The 22,045-nt window shown below is 40.1% G+C and overlaps 1 protein-coding gene across 3 annotated transcripts in view; it reads right to left on the reverse strand.

Moving 5' to 3' along the window:
* The window catches only part of emid1 (EMI domain containing 1), a 99,282-nt gene that overhangs the window by 66,208 nt on the left and 11,029 nt on the right, over window positions 1–22,045 (reverse strand). For all 3 annotated transcript variants that reach the window (XM_088335854.1, XM_088335851.1, XM_088335853.1), the window contains exons 2-3: window positions 11,279–11,392; window positions 10,936–11,039 (exon numbers count right to left, since the gene is read on the reverse strand). In XM_088335854.1, coding sequence (XP_088191980.1) covers window positions 10,936–11,039; window positions 11,279–11,392 — 218 coding nt within the window. The remainder of the gene's footprint in view (window positions 1–10,935; window positions 11,040–11,278; window positions 11,393–22,045) is intronic.

Genomic DNA, 22,045 nt, shown 5'->3' on the forward strand with positions numbered 1-22,045 from the left:
CCACTGCCGGGAGATAATTGGGATGGGCTCCAGCACCCCCGTGACCCTACTGAGGATAAGCAGTGCTGATAACAGATGGATGGGCCTTGTCCAAGTTTAGGATATAATTTCAGATTGACTTTGATGCAGCTGCAAGGTAACAGTCACATTGACTGTCTTGCAATAATCAAAAACAGCCTGACCGATCCAAGCAAATATTTTTTTAAAAATTAAAGATTTTAAGATTTCAATTGTGTTTTCCTGTAATTATTTACTTACAGCATTGGAACATCATGGATTAAGTTATATGATATATTGTATGCGCTACGCAGTATCTCTGAGACACTTTGACAGAACCTGACGGTCTGCCAGAAGAAATAATTGTGCATGACATGATCCCTTTCCATGAATGGGTTTGTCAACTGGACAGTCCACAAATTCTGGCATGTTTTCCACAATTCATTGCCAATCTGTCAGTGAAAACAAATGCAGCTGGTTTATATGTAGCAAAACCTGTCCTTATTTCTTCAGTTGGACAACCCCCAGCCCAATTCTACTCCAACTAAATGAGTCACCGAGGGTCATTTATTCATGTGTATGTGTGTTCAACTTTACGGCGTACTGTGACCTCACAACGAAAGGTTGTGACCACCATCTCAGGATGCAGCAACCGGCTGACACTCGCTGGACTTTTTATGGTGCTGATAGGCGCGCGGGAGGTCATCATACACAATGGCCGCTGCACGTCGTAGACGTGGCGTAGGTCCAACCAAAACAACACTCCTGCTGCAACCCCCCTTGTACGAGTCCCATGAGGGCAGTGGAAAAGGCGGAATGCAGGCCTGGGTTTAGAGGTTCAAGGGTACGTCCTGTAGTTAATGATCTCACCCTTCTAGGCCCCCCAACATTGTCTTAGCAGTAATACAACTAAGTCCTCCTGATGTGGGCCACAAACGCTCAAAGTGCAAAACGCTCCCTCGAGGTAATCAGAACAAGATGTGCCTCAAAGGACAAAGATGCCAGAAAGTGCCGGGCTCTGCAAACTACAGTAGATCGTAGACGCTGCGCTGCCAACTTGCACATGGATGCCTGACTGCACAAGTAAAAAGGACGTGATCTGAGGAAATGCTTAAAAAGCAAAGTAGAAACAATTTTCTTAATGGGGCATGCCTTGCGTGTTGCATTATTGCAAGGACTGTAATTCGTACAACAGGCAATCTAGCAGAGTGGAAATCTTTTAAAATCGTACAATTTGAACTGGGACCATTTGTGATGTCAAGATTTTCGATGACCACGACATATCACTGGAGCTTTTGGAAAAATGAATTGGTCTCTCAACTGTACACTCATTGTTTAGGTCCTACCTCTCAGACAGCATGCATTATATAAGTCATGGCAATGCGAGCCCTGAGCTTTTTTATGTCGCCTGTGGCTTTCCACACGGCTCAGTACTTGGCACCACTCTTTTCAGTGATGTGCTTTCGCTTGGTGACATTACACGCAAGTATAATATTCGTTTTCATCGCTATGCGGATGACACTCAATTGTATTTATGATTGGAGACAACCGCTCCGAATGGTTGTGGAAATTCGCATTCTTGCCTACCATAGATAAAAAAAGAATTTAATTTAATTTTTTTGCACCTTAAACATGAACAAAAATTGATGTTGATTGCTGGTCCACCTCATTGTCGTGACCTGTTTTTAAACAGTGCTCTGGACCTTGATTTATGTCATATCACCCAGAATTACTCATTTAGAAATCTTGGTGCGATATTTGACTCTAATCTGTCATTACAGTTACATGAGAAAAAGGTTACCGGAATAGTTTTTTTCATCCGCGCAATATTTTGAGAAGTCACCAGATGTTGTCTGAAAGTGATGCTGAAATTAATGCGTTTGTTACATCTCGCTTGCATTACTATGATGTATCTTTCTCTGGTCTATCCTTCTAGCAAAGGCTAGAAAATGCTGGAGCTCGACTTTAAAAAATGACAAAGAAGTTTGATTAAAGTGCTTAGATCTTAGCTTGGCCCCCAGTCTATTTAAGATGTGACGTAAAGAAATTGATACTAAAATACAAAGGTTTCCATGGTCTTGCTTCTCTCATATTTCTGATTGTATTGTGCCATACACTCTAAAAACACTTGGGTCAAAAATAACCTAAGAGTGGATCAAAAATGGACCAATCCAATACGCGGGTTGCTTTGACCCATCGTCCTGCGTTTCCCCCCCACCCAAAGAAAAAATCCAAACAAAAATTTGGTAATGTTGCAGGTTTGTTGTACTAGAGGATTCTACAAAAATCTATTTATGTTTAAAATAGCACCACCGAATCAAATTAATTGTATACTATAAAGTCTGGGTCAATTTGAGTAAAATGACCCAGAAAAATGGGTCAAAATGATGAAGTAATGGGTAGGTACCAATTTTGTGTTTTTGGAGTAGTATTATCCTGTTCAAAGCCTTCACTTGGAAAATGCTAGAACACTGCAGTTTAACTATGCAAAACTTCCATTTAAGTTTAAGAGACATAGTTATGCTGCACTCTCCTCTGTTCTGGCCCCTCTTTTGAGATCATTTATTTTTTTATTGAAGAAAACTCAAAGCTGAGCAGGCAAAGCACATGGCGACAACGCAGTTTTTCTAGCTCCTTGTCCAGAACTAATCTCTACCATCACCACCACTCTTCTCATTCTTGCTCCCCACTCAGCATCAAATGAGACGCCACGTGAACAGATGGAAACAGACATTAAAGCAAAACAGCAAATAACTCACAGCTTCAGCAGTTGCAACAGTCATATCCAAAGCTTGGTTGGGAAGAGGTGAAAGAAACCAGGGGGTGGGGGGCTGAGGAGATACTTTGGGAGGTCGGCGATTGAGAGTCCATAAATGATGTCACCACTACAAACCGCAACAAAATCTGTGTGATGTGGCTTGTTTGTGGTCGAGAGTACATGGGAGCGGAGGCTTCAAGGTTGACTCCAGATTATCCCACCCACTTAGAAGCAACACTAGGCCCCGCAGACATTTTACAAAGTTTGTTTATGAGCTTAGATGGTTGCCAAACAAGCAGATGCATTGTGAAAACTAGTGGTGTGTAGAAAGCCACTAATACAGCAGAACAGAAAGTGTTTCATATTTATTGTGAAGTCTCTTGGATAAGTAAATGTGTCATATGACAATAAAAACAGAAAGCGACTTAATGTTTAGTTGGTTTTAAAACAGGAAGCTAGAGGCAGACAAGATTGAAACCAGACAGGACAGACAGGATCGATATCAAATACAGGATACACGAGCAAATACCGGACAGGACGGAAGAGACGGGGTCGATACCAGATACTGAATACACGAGCAAGATACCGGACAGGACGGGACAGACGGGATCGATTCCGGATACTGGATGCACGAGGAGGATACCGAAGGGAGTCAAAATACAAGTCTTGCATGTGCAGAAGTTTGTTGACAGACTGAGTGAATGAGAGCACTGAGTTTAAATAGGAGGGAAGCCAATCAGTAAACGGCCGGACCCAAGTGAGGGCAATGGGCACCCGTGACAAACTCAGAAAACGACCCAATTATTAGTTTGTTTTAAACATATGACACATTTTCCGGAAGTCTAAATCATTTTTCGTTCTCATTGTTTTATATGAAGCACTCCTAATTGATTGTGCATATCAAAACAGAAGTTTTCCCTCCTCCCACCTGAGTGTTTTTGAGACTATTGTAGATCTATTTTTTTTGTTCAGCACAGCTCATGAGGGCTACCTTCTTTTTAACCGGGAGGAAAAAACTGGATTGGAATGAGGCCCTATGAGAAAACCTTAGGGAATAATAACAGAATAAAATCAGTCAGAGCAATTGCTGCTTCCATCTTTAGAGCCAGATACATAAAACCTAGCTCAGATTCAAAGCAGGCTGACCTGGAAAGTTTCTATGTCACGTAAAATCGATAAAATCTTTCTTTTCGTTTTTTAACGTGCTGTGCCTTTAAGTGTCGAACAAACTGATGAAATCTATTTTACAGATATACATTTTAGTAGACAGCTTGATCATTTCTTAAATTGCTAAAAATAGACTTAATCAAGGAGCAAATATTAATCTAACATAATTCAGTTGCACATGCACATTTTGGGATTAGGTTGGCACTAAGCAACTTTGAAAAAAATTAGATTACTATCACGGTGTTTAACTTATTCAATGCCATGACATATGAATACGTTTTTAGAAGCATTGTCCCTCAGTGCCAAAACGTAAGAATACGTTCTTCTCATTTTATTTAAGAAATACATTATAAAGGATTTGACGCTTCTTATCAGTAAGTTTTAGGCCTCTGGGAATGATTTCAGTATGATCAATCACCATTATATGGCAGTAGTGGTTTTGATCAGATCTTTGTCCACACACTGAGGTAGCCCAACTTCCTAGTGTTTCTTCATTTTCTTGGCAAAACAGAGTGTTGGGAGTGCTGCCCCACGTAGCAAGTACTGAAGCAGTGTGGTGAGAATAAAGAAGATATGGATGATTAGTAACAGGCAGTTATAACTCCTCAACAGAGCATATTCCATTCAAAACAAGATGATGAAGTCCATTCGTCATCGTCTGGTCAGAGAGCGATGATGTTTTGTGCACGTTCACAGGAACGCAGTTGCCAGAGGGAACGCTACCCCCATGGTGACCAAAGGTCCATGAATCTCTAATGCATATTTTTTGCATCAGTTCAGTGTTCTTGCAATAAAATATCATTTTGCAAGCTAAGTGCTTTTGTGTTTATGGAAAGCATTGTTTAGATTTTAGAGGTATCACAAATGCATAAAAAGCACCAAAGTGAAAGTTTTTTTTTTCGATGCATGTTTTTCTCTGAAGTTTTCTTGGAAACCGGCATTTTCAACTGTTGTTTACTAAACAGTCGTAACAGCTATAAACATACTTTTCTTTCTGATAAAAGACGAGTGTTAAAGCTCTCTTTTGATATGTCCTATGACTAAATGGCTACTGAACCACATTTTCTATAGGCCTTAAAAACAAGTCAAAAAATCAGAAATTGGTTGGCACCGACGCCTTCCATTTGAGAGAATCGTCTGGCGTTAAATGAGTAGAATGCAAAGAAAACACTGCATGGTTTGATTAAAGTGTCAGTTTAACATGAGATCTTTTGCTGGTGGGTTTGGGAAGTGCTGGAGGGTTCACTGAAATGCTCATTTCTACTGACAGTCTAAAACGATACCTTTGGTTTCTTAGCGGTGGATCTGTTAATTTAATAACAATCCAGACACTTCCCGTGAGAGATTCCCGGTGGGCCAGCGAAGACTGCTTGCTTATCTGGCGCACCGAGGCCGCTCCACCTCACTCTCAGCTGCTTCCAATTTGGGACTCAACACTCGATGTTGCATTTGCCGTTGACACAATGACGATTAGCTGCTGTGCGGCGTTTATGCAGCTGCCTATCTCAATGTTTTGAGTGTCTCAGTAGATTTCAGAAGTACATTAAGACTATTGGTGCGGTAATGCGGCTCATATGACATGAAGCCAAACCCAATATGGAAAGGTTGGAAACACAGAGAGAATCTGACATTTGACTGAAGGATTAATTGTGATTTTAGGATTTTCATTGCTTTGCTGTCATGAGGAGTGGGAGTTATTCACTTCAGCCTCATCCTCCCCAATACATAGATACTAAAAACTGCCTCTTTACAGTGGCTAATCATCCTAAACAGCTGCATTTTTCCTACAACAAATCGTACAACCCCAGGATCCATTTTGCCATTTTTGCAGACGTACACACGACACAACATCCATGCGCGAACCCACTCTCTTCAAAGAGTGACTAAATTATGTTTAAATCACTTGGTTGAGTGTGTATGGCCCTGATAAGGCCAAGCAGAGCTGTGAAAACACAGATTACATTTCTGCGGCTTAATACGGACAACGCGTCTCAACGCCTTCCAGACTTACCGCAAATTGATCTAAAAAAACAAAGCCTCCTCTGCATGCCTGTGAGATACAAATTGATGGGTACACCCCCTGCAGCGGAGCTTTTGACAGCCCTTCTAATTTACAATTCCCCGTATGCCGTGTTGGCCAGGCAGCCAGCATTCCTGTGATAAGGCTCACTCATTGCTTTGATGGTTTTCATCCTTACGTCAAATCATAACTCTGGTATCAAGTGTCGGTGATAGACATTATTAAAGGAAGATAAAGTTTAGATATGTTAAACATTAAAGGGTCTATCCTTTAGGATATCACATTTTTAAACAAAGATTCACCTCACTATACGAAGGAAAATCCAGATTACAAGCAGTCTCAGTGGCTACCCTTAGAGACCGCTTGAGACTGCTCAGCGTTGTGACTGCATACCGGCAGCATCAGCTCGTCCAGTTTACTCATGCAAACTATGACAGGCATGACAAATTATGCTGCAATTTTTTTTTGTTTACGTCATTTAAAGTTACAGTATGTTTATTTAAGTGTACAGTAAGTGCTTATGAAGTCAAGTAAAGTCAAGTCAAATTTATTTATATAGCCCTTAATCACAAAAATGTCTCGAAGGACTGCACAGGATTACGACGACACAATTACCTGATTTTAAACCAACATGAATCATCAACAGTCTCTCAATCTCGTACCTGTCAACCATTGCAAATAGCTTCCCTTGTTGATTATTGCAAATCCTCCTAATTAAGCGATAACAAAGCTTACAAACACAACGCAGCAACCATTTACCCACAGCAAGACAGACGATGTAGAATACCGCTACAATATTAGCAATCTGCAATGACGTTGTTGTCTGCTACAAGTGACCTAGACGATCCGCATTAGGTAGGTCTTTTTAAAAAAAATTCCCATACAAAAAATTTAAACGGCGATACACAATTTAAAATTATCAATAAACTGCTGTCACTGTCTTGTACTACGGACAGACTGAAGAGATCTTTTCTTCCTCATGCCATGAGGCTCTTTAACTCCACCCGGCAGAGTAAAGGCCCACATTAAACCACACCACCTACATTGGATATTACCGAATCTTACTGCAATATGTATTCTGTGTAGCACTATTTAGTTACTCTATATAACACGCTACAGTGGGCATTTGCACGTCACACTGGGTATTTGTATATTGTATTCTTTTGGCTTTATTATTGTACTGTTCTCAGTTCAGGGATGCTGCTGGAAATGTGAATTTCCCTTAGGGGATGAATAAAGTATCTATCTATCAATCAATCAATCAATCAATCAATCAATCAATCAATCTATCTATCTATCTATCTATCTATCTATCTATCTATCTATCTATCTATCTATCTATCTATCTATCTATCTATCTATCTATCTATCTATCTATCTATCTATCTATCTATCTATCTATCTATCTATCTATCTATCTATCTATCTATCTATCTATCTATCTAAACAGATGAAATACGGAGAACACATATAAGTGCGCAATTTCTGTCACTCTTCCTTCCAAGCAAAACGTTTGTAATTATTTAATATCGGGTATATTTCCTCATTTCACCAGCAATTTGAGGTAAGAGCACAATCCTGGAACAAATGAAGCTCGTAAGAAGAGGAACCACTGTCTATGTTAAATTCAGTTGGAATTTTTACAGTAATATTTTTTAACTATCTAAAAGAAAGGATTGAGTTCAGGTGAAAAAAAATCAATACCGACATTTCGATACAGTGACAATTCCTAAGAAGTCCCAAGCTTTGTTTTTTAAACTTGGACTCGTTGAACTCCGTTTGCACCGTGCAGCTTTCACTCTGCGGCATCAGATTCAAGCTCACACCGCGGCTTTGCCAGTGTGGCCGGCTTTTATTTTGGCTTCAAGCTGTGAATGAGGCGAGCTGTAGCGCACTCTCAGGTTCTGAGGTCCTCTCAGCGGTTTTGCTCACATGGTGAGTGTAGAACAAAGCACCGGTGGCCCTGGATAGCGTCGGCGGTGCCAGAGAGTAAGGCCCCCGTGAATGGAGACTGTCACTTCCACTCAGTGCAGCCTGTGATCTGAACCACCCAAAACGGCCCTCAGTTAAGTGGCTAATCCTGGTATCCCTGCTGGCTCAAAAGCCCCCTGCTGCCATGACAACTGGAGGGAAATCTCCTTGGGCAAAAACTTAATTGTATCATTTCCTCCCTTTTCTGCTTTTGTTAAGTAAAGTCTGCTGGTAAACTTTGCATTATGTTGGGTGAGGTTGGATTGTGATTTTGGTAATCACATGCAGCTCACCTGCAGGCTGTTGGAGAAACAGACTCTGCTTAGGGCACCACTAAAAAAATGTACAGTGTAACTACTCCACCCTTCTTCCTAGACAGTCCGACAGCCCATGCCAAAGAAATCAATATGCACTTGTGTGAGTGCACAGACCTAAAGAAGCTACTGTGGCCGTAACAAATGGCAAAACTATCATGCTAACCTTTCAAGTTAGAAGGGTGATAACTTTTTTATGTCCTTAACAAGGGGTATGCCGCCCAAAATATTGGGCAAAGAAAAAAAAGACATGAAAAACAAAATTATTTGAAGCCACAAAAAATATAAAGCCTTTTATAAGCCTTCTAAAGCAGTGTTAGCCTACTATCAAAATGACTAGGTTGGATGCAGCACGTGACTACTCTGTTGTTGGATACTGCTTCAAGTTTAACTTCATTACAATATTAATACATTACAGTATGTTTCATTGCTTTGACAAAATTTAAAAAAAAATCGCTGAATGTCCTTGATTTACTTGCCATTTTAACGTCCTTTTTGTTTAATGTCTTAGTGGAGAGAGGCTTGTCTTTAATCTTCTGCATTATTTCATTTTTGCTTTTTTGGGGCAGCAGTAGCTCAGGAGGTAGAGCGATTGTTTTAGGATTAAGGGATCCCAGTTCGAATCCCGGCTTGTCCGTGTTACATGCCGAAGTGTCCTTGGGTAAGACACTGAAACCCCAATACCCCCAATAAGCAGGTTAGCGCCTTACATGGCTGCACAGATCACGGCCACTATTGGGAAATGTGAAGCACAATGTAAAGCGCTTTGGGAAGTCATTGACTTGAAAAGCGCTATATAAATGCAGATCATTTCATTTCATTCTTGAAGTCTGCAAATCTGTCTTCTGATATCTTGATGAATGACTGCTTCATGTAGTTACCGTTGGTGAACGTTTTTCCCCGCTGAACTATCTCCTGGGTTGCCACACAACTTGTGTCAGTAGTGTAGTTTGGAGATGCATTCCACTTCCTAAATCTATTTTTGCGCTCATCTAATTTCTCCAGAAGTAATGCGAACCGCACATTTTTTCTCACTTCCAACCGGCTACTCTGCCGCAAATGTAGCTTTTTCAATTTGTGAACATTTTTGGAAAAGCACCACGGAGCCGCCAGGGAGCCGCCAAGGGAGCCGCCAGGGAGCCACTGGGCAGTGATAAAAAGCCGTATGCTGCCCCTGAGCAGCACGTTGTCGACCCCAGGCCTAACCAGATACAGATAAACCACACCCCAAAAAACAACTTTAATTTCCGGACTAAAAGCTGCAACTTTCATTGCACAATTTTACCCTGCGACTAATGTAGAGATGTGGCTAATGTATGTATTTTCACCGGCGCTCGAGTAGAAAGAGTCAGAAAGGTTGTGTCGAGGAAGAAGTCACAACCACTAAAAAAACACAGTGGAATAAGTTTAATGTATGGTAACGCGCTTTGTACATAATTACAATTAGCAAACCGACCCTCATAATGGAAAACGTAAAAAGACAAGCATAGATGTAGCTTTCAAGTTAAAATTAAGGCTGGGCGATACTGGGAATCCTGGTATTGATATGATGCAAGTAAAGAAATGGTAGTATGGATCGATAAAGACACATTTCGCCTGAAAATGTCATGATCATTGAAAAATTGAACCCACCCCGCCATTATTTATTTCTTAATTACAATAAAGGCAACTCAAGAAATTTAAGCAGTAAAAATGTTTGGGTTTGCAAATTAAGTATCAATTCTCTCTCATTGTCTTTGTATATCATTGTCATTGGGATTTTCATGTTTTTGTTCAGGAACAAAAAGGTGTATACATTTATGGTTGCAGCTGGTTGCTCTCTGCGGGGTGAGCTTTTTCATATAAATGTGTGGTATTTCCACAGTAGGAGGCCAATTTACCACACAGATTACACCTGACATTGTCCCTCTTCTGAACCTGAAAAAATCATCAACACCATGCTGCACTTATCGTTTGACTCTTCTGTCATTTTTAGCTTCTGATAGGGTTTCATACAGAAATTTAGCCCTCTCTTCTGCCTGGCAGGTGGGATTCAGCTAGAGGCTAAGTATGGAGAGGTGCAAAAGTGTGCCTGTCAGTCATACATTCAGCCATAAACTTAGAGTGGCAGAAGGTGCTGAGTGAGAGAGAGAAGGGCTGCGCCATCTACATTGAGGACTAGTGGTTTGAGGGAATTGGTGGAGGAGCTAAGTATTAATCCTGGGACAATATTAATGATCCAATCCAAGTACTTGCTTGTTATTGGATTATTTTGATATTTGGATCGATCCGCCTGCCCAGAGTTAAAACAAATCTTCATATTGAGGAATTGGCGATGAAAAGCTGGAAACCACGTCGGGAAGAACATGAGCAATATAAAAATTCCAAAAAAGCTTTCAGGGGTACCAAAAGCTGGTGCACATGAGCACATGTGGCTTATGGTTATATATGTACAAAATACTTTTTCCTTTCAAAATCTATTGGGATTGGTTTATAGTCCTGAAAATACGGTAATTTTACCTGCTAAATTACAAATTTCGACAAGGTAAATTATTACCTTTATCTTCCAATAATTAAATATCCAGAGCATTAACGATAACAATTGTTCATTTTTATCACCATATCCCCGAGAGGAATTCCTCTTGCTTTAGCTTGATTTTTAATGGCAGTGCTTCCTTTTAGAAAACATTTCCGGTTTGCAGGAGTCCTGTTTTCCTGTCTGGAATTACCTTCATCACAGGCAGTCCCGCTAAATCCTGGACAGCATTTCCATTCCAGTGAAGTCATGGTGCGGTACACCGTTTTATAGGAAGGTCTGACAACCGTCCTATAGCTAGAATAAAACAAAAAGTAAATGCATCAGACACCTCAGCTCATCATAGTAAAGCTTAGGCAAATAAACCTTGATCAGTGGTCACTGCAGACCCATAATAGTTGGGGCAACTACATGCATGCAAGGGCCTATAAATTTAACAAAATATCAGGAAAAGACTGTGTGTGTATAGGAAGGGGGGTTGTTTCATCCAGCATGTCATGCTTTTTCCCTGGAGTGTGTCTGTTTCTTCTGCTCACCTGCCCCCCGTACATCCCTGTGGCCAACGGCACGTCTGGTAGACTCTCTGCACGACAGTCCCATTCTGCACCTGGCAACTCACTGTCTTAGTGACTGTATGAGGACACCAGTTTCTGAAGACACACATAAAAGAAAAGTGAAGACAATTGTGCATTGTCTAGTGGAATATTTGCGCTTCATGAAAACAGTATTTCAGGAAATGAGTAATTAAAGTAGTACATTAAAATGGCATTCCCAACACTATGCATACGGCAGGAAATTAGCTCTACACTGTATAGTTGCTTTCACAATGCTGTTGTCTTGATTGAGTTCTTCATACCCCATTGCCTTTGTTTTCAAACTCCTTTATGGTGTTTACACTGTTGAATTCCTCTACAAGATATGCAGAGATGCATTGTAAACCCTGTTTACACGGTTGTGTCTTTTCATTTGTATTGATCTGCCGGATAAGTTTACCCTGAAGAATGGTGCCATACTGGGGTGGGGGGTGTTTTAGAACATACCAATGCAAGGTCAAGAGTACCTTCTGTGTGTGTCAACAGAGGCTTTGAAATACTTTCCTGTGGTGTCTGGAATCCACAAGGAGCAATTTGACGTGATCAGGTGCTTGTACAGAGTCAATTTTCAAAGTAAGCTTGACAAAAAAATGTGTTGCCAACTTGTCTGGTTTAGTTGGCTATTAGTGGCCTGCGAAGCCAAACTGGGAGTGTGTTGTCCACAAGGCAATTGCTTTTCTTTGATAAATATTTATATGTTTTTAATAGTACAAGGCTAAAAATGCTTGATATTTCAATAAGAAGTCTTATATTAAAATAGTTCATGTTTATTTGAACTTTTATTTAAAAGATATAGCAAAATAATACTACTTCTGGGTTTCCCGCACTACTTCCTGGGCTATGGCTGACTTGAGGGTTGTATGTCAAATCCCTCTCCATCCACATGGAAGGATTACCAAAGGAATGCCCTAAGTTGCTAATCGTATTTATTCGATGTTCAAACAACTGTAGTTTGTATTAGTTTGGAAAGATGCAAAGTTTATTCACTTTGTTTTCTCGAACTTATAACCATATGTTCTCAATGCAATGCATTGTATGCATTGTTGCAGTTTTCACCATTCAAAAAAGGTAACTCAAACCTCATTAACATGTTCTCTGTGCTCCCGGTCCTTCTTTGGGGGTTTGCCTCGGTACCATATGAATGGCGCTAGAGTGAAAGGTCACTGCTCTGTTAACTTTGTTGACCCTGGATGAAGATGGATTTAGCATGCAACTGTCCAGTCAGAACATAAGGTGAGTCCCAGGAAACACAATTTGCGCGGCAAACACAGTAGTATTATTTCACTATATTTCATAATAAAATCTCAAATAAACATGTAATATTTATGTATAACACTTCTTAATGAAATGAAATAGTTTTAGCCTCTAGACCAGGTGGAAACATGTGTTGGCCTGGAGAGAGATGGGCACCACAAGGCTGTACTTGCCCAAGACACACCACAGTAACTAGTGGTTAAGGGATCCAACCAAACAACCAACCATATTTTAAATCCCTGATTTTGTTTTTTATTAAAGAAAAGTAATTGCCTTGTGGGCAACACAAAAATAAATAAATGTATGTCTTAGTGTTTGGAAAAGCCTTATTCAAAAGAACAAAATACAGCAGTTAAATTTGAAACATGTTCCTGTGATTTTATTAACAATGGCATCACACAGTGATACCTGGAGGACATACATGGCAAACTATAGTGTGTTTACACAATCAATAACTGTGCAGCTCTGTTACTGTGAGCCCCATTTAGTAACCACAAAGGAAACTGTAGGGCCACTTAGCCCAAAACTTTTGTGTGTTCTGCTGCCAAAGAGTTGGCAAGCGTAGGAGGGGGGCACCGCCGTCTGTTTGTCAATACGCATGACCATATGTTACTGTGAGAGAGACGAAAAGAAAGCGCCAAAGGCAGAGGATGTTAAGCAGCTCCTATTAACAACCCCCACATGTGGTGGTGGCCGCACACAGAGATCTGCAGATTACAGAAACGATGCACTATAACTCTTTAGGCACTTGATTACGTACACCTTTCTATTCCTGTGCTGCCTTAGTTTTCCATTTGAGTTAGAATTGGAAACAGTCTAAATAGATTGGACTCTATGTTCAGTAAAAAGCACTGAAAAGATGATGTAGGAAAACCCCTGTTCTGGCAGAGCGGCTAATGTATGGAGATCTGATGAAAGCTTTATAAGCCCCACACAAAAGAATAAAAATTAACTTGAAGTATTTCATATCTATCCGTCACATCATACTGTCTATGACATTGTGTGTTGCTGTCATAACACTGCTGTGCAGCGCTTTACTTTTCGTGGTTTTGATACTTGGCGGATTTTTATTGTGCATTGTGTATTTTTGTCAGACAGCACTTAGCAAATGCTATCACAGGGGAGGTCACCGAGGGCTGTGTGTGTGTGTGTGTGTGTGTGTGTGTATGTCGGGTTGGTGTGACTGTTCATGCAGGCGACTGTGATAGGCTGTGATAGGCTGGTCTATACTGTCAGTCAAACAGGACGCACAGTCAATTAGTCCAAACAAACAGCGAGGCACGGTGACAGCTAGTATTTTAGCGGCTTGTTACATTGTAAAGAAATTCATCAATGAAATCAGAGTCTAAGGAATGTCAGGAGAGCACAACCAAATGCGGATCACCACCAGGTGCTCAGTGGATTCTGTTGAAGTCTGGGAATAGATCGAGGTGGCATCACTAGATAAAGCAAAAGCGGGGCCTGTGCTACTGCTGCGGCTACGTAATAACGCTCACAAGCCACCCCGGCGGAGCGACTATACTACCGTCAGATTGATTACACCTGAAACGGGTGACCTGGAGCTACAACTCATGGGAAACTACTATTTTTGTGACAGATATATTTTAACAATTGAGTACACTTGGCTCAACCCAAGCATTCCCGATGCTAGCGTGCAGCTAGCTGGCTGCTCTTTACATCGCTTTCTTCCAATGAAAGGAAAATTCCTCCCATTTTGTTGTACTATTGTATAGGGACAATAGAGACCGTTAAGTCATTCATTAAACTTCAGTTCTGTTTTCTGTGTTTTTTCTGTAGATCTAAAGTTGTTATTTAGTTAGTCGTATGTATGTTCCTGATATCTAAGAAATAAATAAATGATTTTACTTTGGGGCGGCACGGCAGCGCAGTGGTTAGTGCGTGTGCGGCACATTTCTGAGGTCATGAGATAGAACCTTCCTGTGTGGAGTTTGCATGTTCTCCCCGTGCTTGCGTGGGTTTCCTCCGGGCACCCTGGTTTCCTCCCACATTCCAAAAACATGCAAGTCAGGTTAATTGGCCGGTCCGAATTGTCCATAGGTGTAAATGAGTCAGTTGTCTGTCTCTGTGTCCTGCGACTGACTGGCAACCAGTTCAGGGTGTCCCCTGCCCACTGCCCGAAGATAGCTGGGATGGGCTCCAGCACCCCTGCGACCCTACTGAGGATAAGCGGTGCAGATAATGGATGGATGGATGGAAGGATTTTACTTTGTAGGTTTTAACTATCGCGGGACTTATTTGGAACACAACCTCTGGGAAAACAAGCGATTACTCTATCATGTTTGAAAAATCTGATTATTTTCAATTCCTTCTTTTTCCTCCTTTAAATCACACTCATACATGCTGACTCTTAGTTTCTACCATCAGGCACAGTACCTTTGTTTTCCCCTAAAAAGTTAAAGCGGTCTACCTCGAACGTGAACATAAAAAAAGATCTGCTCCTAGTTTAAACTTTACAGTACCTTGTATGTATTGTTCTTGATTTCTGTTGATGTTTTGAATATTAGTGAGCGAATGAGTTCCTGAAATGTAGTCATCTTCTGCCATGTTGAAATACTTTGGTAACATGGGTTTCATATTTCTTTATTGGCTTTACCATGCAATGAAAACACTTGTCATTTAAAAAAATCACCTGCAATTCAGAATTGTTATTATTTTTCAAAGTTTTGTTGACCATGTACTCATCTTTTTAAAATGTGACATTTTGAGATAAATCAAAGGGTTCCACTTGCCAGTCATACATAAAAACTATAAGGAAAATGTTAACACCAAGCCAAGACAGCCTAATGAAACCTAATTTGAAAAAGATGCACTCAATTATGACAATTAGATTGCTGTTAACAAAATATCCGCACTATAAAATTACGGCATGACATCACAATGTCTTTAAATGAGTGGAAAACTTTAGAATCAGTGAGGGTTGTTCCACAATGGTGAGTGCACGGGGTGGTCTTTTCTCATCTATTCATCACCCACAGACGAGTGATAAAGATCAAATTCCCAGGCTCTGGGGGAGTACGGGAAGGTACACCTGGGAACTGGTAAAGATTGCGGGGGTATTTTATGGCCTCCCCCTCTTTGCATTGCACTTTGGGAATTATCACAAAGGGAAAACTAACTTTAGTGAATGATGAACACTTAATGAGCAAAGGGTTACAAAGCAGCAGAACTACTTTTTCTAGTCATGGACGCCTGCCATTCTGTCTTTTTAAATTCTGTCTTTGTACCTTTGTCTACATATAGCACAATTACATCCTGAGGGGTATAAAGTAGGTTGTTCAACAACATCCTCAAATGCCATAAGACCACACAATCACATTGTTATATTTTCAGTAACCTTTCAGTGAGTAAGAACCAGGACATTCCCGCAATATAAATAAAGCATCAACCATCTCTATAGGCCAAAAACACATTGTAGAAACACCCCAGCGTTATCCCTTTTGGTCTGTGTGCAATGCACAAAACCTGCATTTTTTATAAGACATCTTTTTGTACACTTTGTACTAGAAAGGGAGAAGAGGAAAAGGCTGGCAAACAAAGTTCAAGAGGGGATAAAATGTTGGATGAGTAGATTCCAGTGGAAAGTGTGTCTATAACTTTAAAGGTCAGCGAGAGCATTGAATACTGTCTCAAAGGCCATACATCATTATTAGGCGCATTGGTAGACTAATAACAGCATCAAAAGGGGTTTAGACTCGATTCCATAGAATATGGGTTACATCATATGCTGAAGAAACATTGCAAAGCAGTGAGCACGTGTCGAAATCTGCAGCTGCTTAAAAGTCAGAAAGATAAATGGGCTTGTAGAAGGAATTGGAGAAAATAAATGATGATTTGATGATAAGATACACAGGGGATGCTGGCCTAATTAACATGAAAAATATTAGAAAGACATGAAGTCAGCGGAGGCAGGTGACGATGTGCCTCACCTGTCACAATGGAAGTATAAAATAAAATAATATACATCGAACAGTTGTGTTTATTCAGTGCAAAGTTAATTCTCAATAAACTTCGTAATTTCGGATTTTCTGTTTCAAAATCACTGAATTTTCACAATATATTGGTTCAAATCCAGCTCCAGACTTCCTGTGCGGAGTTTGTATGTTCTCCCCGTGCTTGCATGGGTTTCCTCCGGGCACTCCGGTTTCCTCCCACATTCCAAAAACATGCATTTCAGGTGAATTGGCCGGTCCAAATTGTCCCTAGGTGTGAATGAGCGAATGAGTTGTCTGTCCCTGTGTGCCCTGCGATTGGCTGGCAACCAGTTCAGGGTGTCCCCTGCCCACTGCCCGGAGATGGCTGGGATGGGCTCCAGCCCCCCCGCGACCCTAATGAGGATAAGCGGTACGGCTGATGAGATGAGATGAGATTATGAATATGATACAATTAGTATGTAACGTATGACTGTGCTGAAAGTCTGCAGATGCAAAATGACGCACACAATTCTCTTGTCTCATAGCATAAGGCAATAATGAGGATTCTAATTTGCCCCACACCATCACCCCATGCAATAAAAATAGTGATAGTATTAGCAAGCTAAAATCAAGTCTAATTATTCAGAATTTCTTTTTTTTTTCCTTGATGGGGGATTATCTATCTATTAATGTTTTTATTCAAAAGTAGCAATCTGTAACATTTTAAGTCAAGTCAAGTCAAGTCAAGTGTATCGGAAAACCCCTAATCACAAGGAGTCTCGAAGGGCTGAACAGACCACAGATTATTGCATACTACAGACTACCATCCCCTGATCTAAAACATACATGAGGGCAAGGAAAAACTCAAAAACCTCAACATGAGGAAAATGAAGAAACCTTTAGAAGAGACCGCACATGAGGTAATCGCCCTTCCAGGATGACCAGGCTGCAACGAATTTTGCAATAACAAATAATACACAGATATTGTCAATGTGAAATATAGATCATTCATAAGCTAGAGAACAGAAGTGTGTTTTAAGCCTAGGTTTAAACAATTCCACAGAACTTGCAGATTAAATCTCAGGGGGCAGAGCATTCCACAACACCGAGGCCCGAATGGAGAACGCTCTCGAACCTGCGGTTCTCTTCTTAGCTCTTGGGATCACTAGTAGTGTTTTGGATGAACTCTTACCCATAATGCTCTAAGACAACATTATAAAATATGGCACCAGGACTAAAAATAGTGTAATGATGACAAAAAAATCTAGAACCTTTTCGTATGTTACTTACAATCCATACTGTGCTGAAAGGCATGCGATTCTCTTGCCTCATGGCAGATTCTGATTTGGTGAACACCTCAGCCCTAAACAGTAGAACTAGTGATAGTATTAGAAAGCTAACAGCACGGTAAACTACCCAGTATTTTTTTTCCCCGTAGCATTGACTTTTTTGTCAAATTGGAGCATTATCTATCTATTGTTGTTTTTATTCAAAAGGAGCAGCACATAGACTTCAGTTATAAGTTGAGCTAAGACAATACAACATGTTTTCTATGCTATATATATACAGGCATATTATATATACACACATTATTTTCTTGCTCTACCAATCACATGATGATTGATGAATATATGTTAATTTATTCGTAAATCTTACTGTGAATCACCAGATACAGTTTACACAGGAAGTCAAAACGCTTTTATGTTCCCCAAAGGTCAAGGTAAAGTGTTTCATCACAGGAGTCATGCAGTAACAAGGAAACCCCTAATTTGTCTTTGTCTCTCTGGGACCTTTCAGGTATGGACACCTGTTGCCTTTGAGTGTGTCACGGCTGTGTGCGTCTTTAAGTGTTCGCACGTGAAAAAGCGGACTCACTTGATAGAGTACCATCGTTTGTTTCACGCAGCCATAATGCTCATTCCCTCCAAGATAGATTGAAAACACGTTAAGCCTCGGTTGAATTTGAAATAGTGAAATATTTTTTTGAATCAAAAGTGGCTTTGAGTTTTTCATAGTTCCCTTTCGAGGAGCGCAGAAACATTCCACAGGACAGTAACAGCGAAATACAGAAAATTGAGCAAACCTGACGCCATTTGTTTATATCTGTTATATCTGTAGATACCACAATCAAGGACGTTGGTTTGGTCTTGGTATTGGGACATAGCACATTTTTAAGTGATCATATATTGTTTTAGGTTTAAGGAGTCAAGATGGCGGCGCCCCTGTTCGCCTGCGGCTACATCGGCTCGCTACAGTTTTTTACACTTGGGTCATAAAACCCAGTCTTCGACTCAGTTTTGACGGCGAACAAAGTCAACTCAAACCTCAGATTAATATACGATCGCAATTTTTTTGCTGGATATGCGATCATCCAGAAATCAAGCGCTCGGTGCTACGACCACTCGGGAGTGTTTACTTAGCCTCGGACTGCTACGTCAACAAGACCCAGCGGCCTACAAAGCAGCGAAGCAGAGTGGCAAGAGAGCGGTGTGACCAGAAGAGGAAGCGAGGTTGTCGGGCCGGGCTAACCGCTAGGCTAAAGGCTAAACCCTTCAAAACGCCTCTCCCATCCATTTTTCTCTCTAACGTTCGCTCTCTGGACAATAAACTGGACCATTTACAACTGGAACTAACATCGAACCGCGAGATGACGAACTGCTGCGCTATAATTCTGACGAAAACATGGTTAAACTTATCTATCCCGGCTGACGCTCAAGGAAACTGCGGGTGAGATGTATCGACATTTCGTTCTGTATACACGTGTACTAGAATGACAATAAAGTACTGTATATCTGAATCTGAATCTGATTGGTGGGGACAAAACAATAATCACCGGTATTCAATATTTGTCGGGACATAAGACATTTTTTAAGTGATCATATCGTATTGGTGGGGACAAAACAGTGATTGCTCCATATCGTCTGTGCTGAAACTACATCCTTGACAACAAGCAGTTAAACTCAAAATGTAATCCCCAAATACATCTAAAGGCATGAAAGCACAAATATTTATTTTATTACCATGTTCATCCAGGAAGCAAATATAAACTGATTTACAAATAACTAAACCTAGATCACATTCATCATTTAAATGGCAGGGCAAAAAAGCAATATATATAAACTCTACCGTAGAATAAAAAGTTTTATTTTCTTACCGTAAATTTCAAATAATGTCTATGTGCTGCTGCATGTCCCTGGCTATATATATATATATATATATATATATATATATATATATATATATATATATATATATATATATATATATATATATATATATATATATATATATATATATATATATATATATATATATATATATATAATATTATTAGATTGAATATAATTATTCAAGGTGAGGCTAATTGTAAGCATTAAAGTTAAAAAAACAAAACAGCTGCAACATAGCATCCTCAGACTCAGAGACAGTTTCTTCCCCAGAGCCATTACCGCCCTTAACACACACCGCACAAAAAAGTGAAACTCTTGCAAACACACTACCTCATCCAGATATAAAATTGTATTCATGCCTATGCTCACTTTGCACGCATATTGCACTTATACGATCCCAAAACTGTATGTAACATCCTACATGCCCACATTTCTTGTGTAAACATTGTGTAAATTAAAACCTTTATCTTCTTTATTCCTTTATATTGTGTAAATTATAATCTTATCTTCTTTGTTCTTTTATCTTCTGTGTTTTCTTTTATCCTCACTGTTAATATGTGATACTGGAGTGCCACGTCCAATTTCGTTGTCACAATATGTTCAACCCATTTTGTAACAATGACAATAAAGGTATATTCTATTCTATTCTATTCTATTATATTCTATTCTATCCACAAGAACCACGTGACAAATGGAAGCTTGCACTACATCTGCCAAAGAACCCCTTTGCAATATTAGAGATATTAGTAATAATAATAATAATAATAATAATTTCCTTGTATTGTCATTCTGTGTAACAATGTACACAGAACGAAATGTCGATTGCACCTGACCCGTTGTAGCGAGCCGATGCAGCCGCAGCCAACAGAGGGCGCCGCCGACCACTTTTTAAGTCTTAGGAATGACTCGGCCGGGTATAACGTACTCTACTGTACATCTCTGAATGCTCAATCCCTCTCATTTTTACGAGACATCTGGCAAATATTTGTGTGTTTTTTCTATTTCCAACTCTATCCTTGTGATTCCCCACAAGGGACCTATTTTATAATTACTGTATTTTCCACATTAATAACCCATATTGGCCATACATTTGAACAAGTGCCTCATTATCCAGTACGCTTCATACGCGGACAGAATTAGAAATGCGTTAGCATATTTTTGCAATTATTGATCAAATGGTGAATCTTATTGCTGACTACCATTGCATTACTCTACTGACAATGGGGATTAAACCTGATAGCAATGGTAAGAGCTCCACCTCATAACCAGACCGCTAGGAGACATTGGATGCAATGGGAATAGAAAACGGATCGCGGCAGGAAGAACATGAAAACCTATCTACTTGACCAAAAAGGTTAAAAACAATACATGAAAAGGTATTTTTTTACCTTTTTAGTCATGGTACCAGATAGATAGATAAATGAGAACAACAGAAAGTAAAAGAATAGGTATAAAATTTCGGTTTACTTTTTCTCAGCTCAAAAAAGCATTGTAAGTGACAAAACAATTTGAATGAGTGCAGCCACGCCTTCTTATCTTTCAGGACGACCAAATAACTTCCCACAATGCCTTTCGTTTCATTCGGTTCAGAACGACCAAATTCTTCTTACAATGCCTTTGTATTCATTCAGTTCAGGATCTATTTTGCTTCGTCGACTTTTAGGGTCGGTGAGACAATACTGTATTTCCGTGGTCCCCAACCTTTTACGGACCACGAACTGGTTTAATGTCTGACAGTATTCTAACGGCCTGGACGAATAATGAGGTCGACAATTTGGTACTGACTAAAAAAGTATGATGAAGAGATAAAACCTAATGCCTTTTCCGGTATTGTCTGTATTCCTAGTGGCCTAGTGGTAGGATCTCAGATTCAGATTCAGATTCAGATCTACTTTATTGTCATTCTAGTACACGTGTATACAGAACGAAATGTCGATGCATCTGACCCCCACAGTTTCCTTGAATGTACAGATATAAATAATGTTGTATTGTATTTTGGCTACGTGTAGTATTTTACCATAGTGCCGATAGTGCAAGAAGAGTAGCTAACCAGATGTGCAATATGGGCAGTCAGGTTAACAAGTCAGGTACACAGTAACATTAACACTGTAACAATAACGCTGTAATTACAATAGTGCAGAGAGCAATGTGCAAGGAGTGGCAAGCTATAAAAAAAACTGCCAGTAGTGCAAAAGTCAGATTAGCAGCCGTTTAGATTTAAGTTAACTATATGTTAGATTGACCATTTAACAGTCTAATGGCCAGGGGGACTAGACTATTGCGGAGCCTGGTGGTCCTGCACCGCACACTGCAGTACCTCTTCCCAGAGGCTAGCAGAGTGAACAGTCCATGAT

This window comes from Urocampus carinirostris, chromosome 5, assembly GCF_059441175.1.
Source record: "Urocampus carinirostris isolate Australia breed hairy pipefish chromosome 5, RoL_Ucar_1.0, whole genome shotgun sequence".
Classification (NCBI taxonomy): domain Eukaryota; kingdom Metazoa; phylum Chordata; class Actinopteri; order Syngnathiformes; family Syngnathidae; genus Urocampus; species Urocampus carinirostris.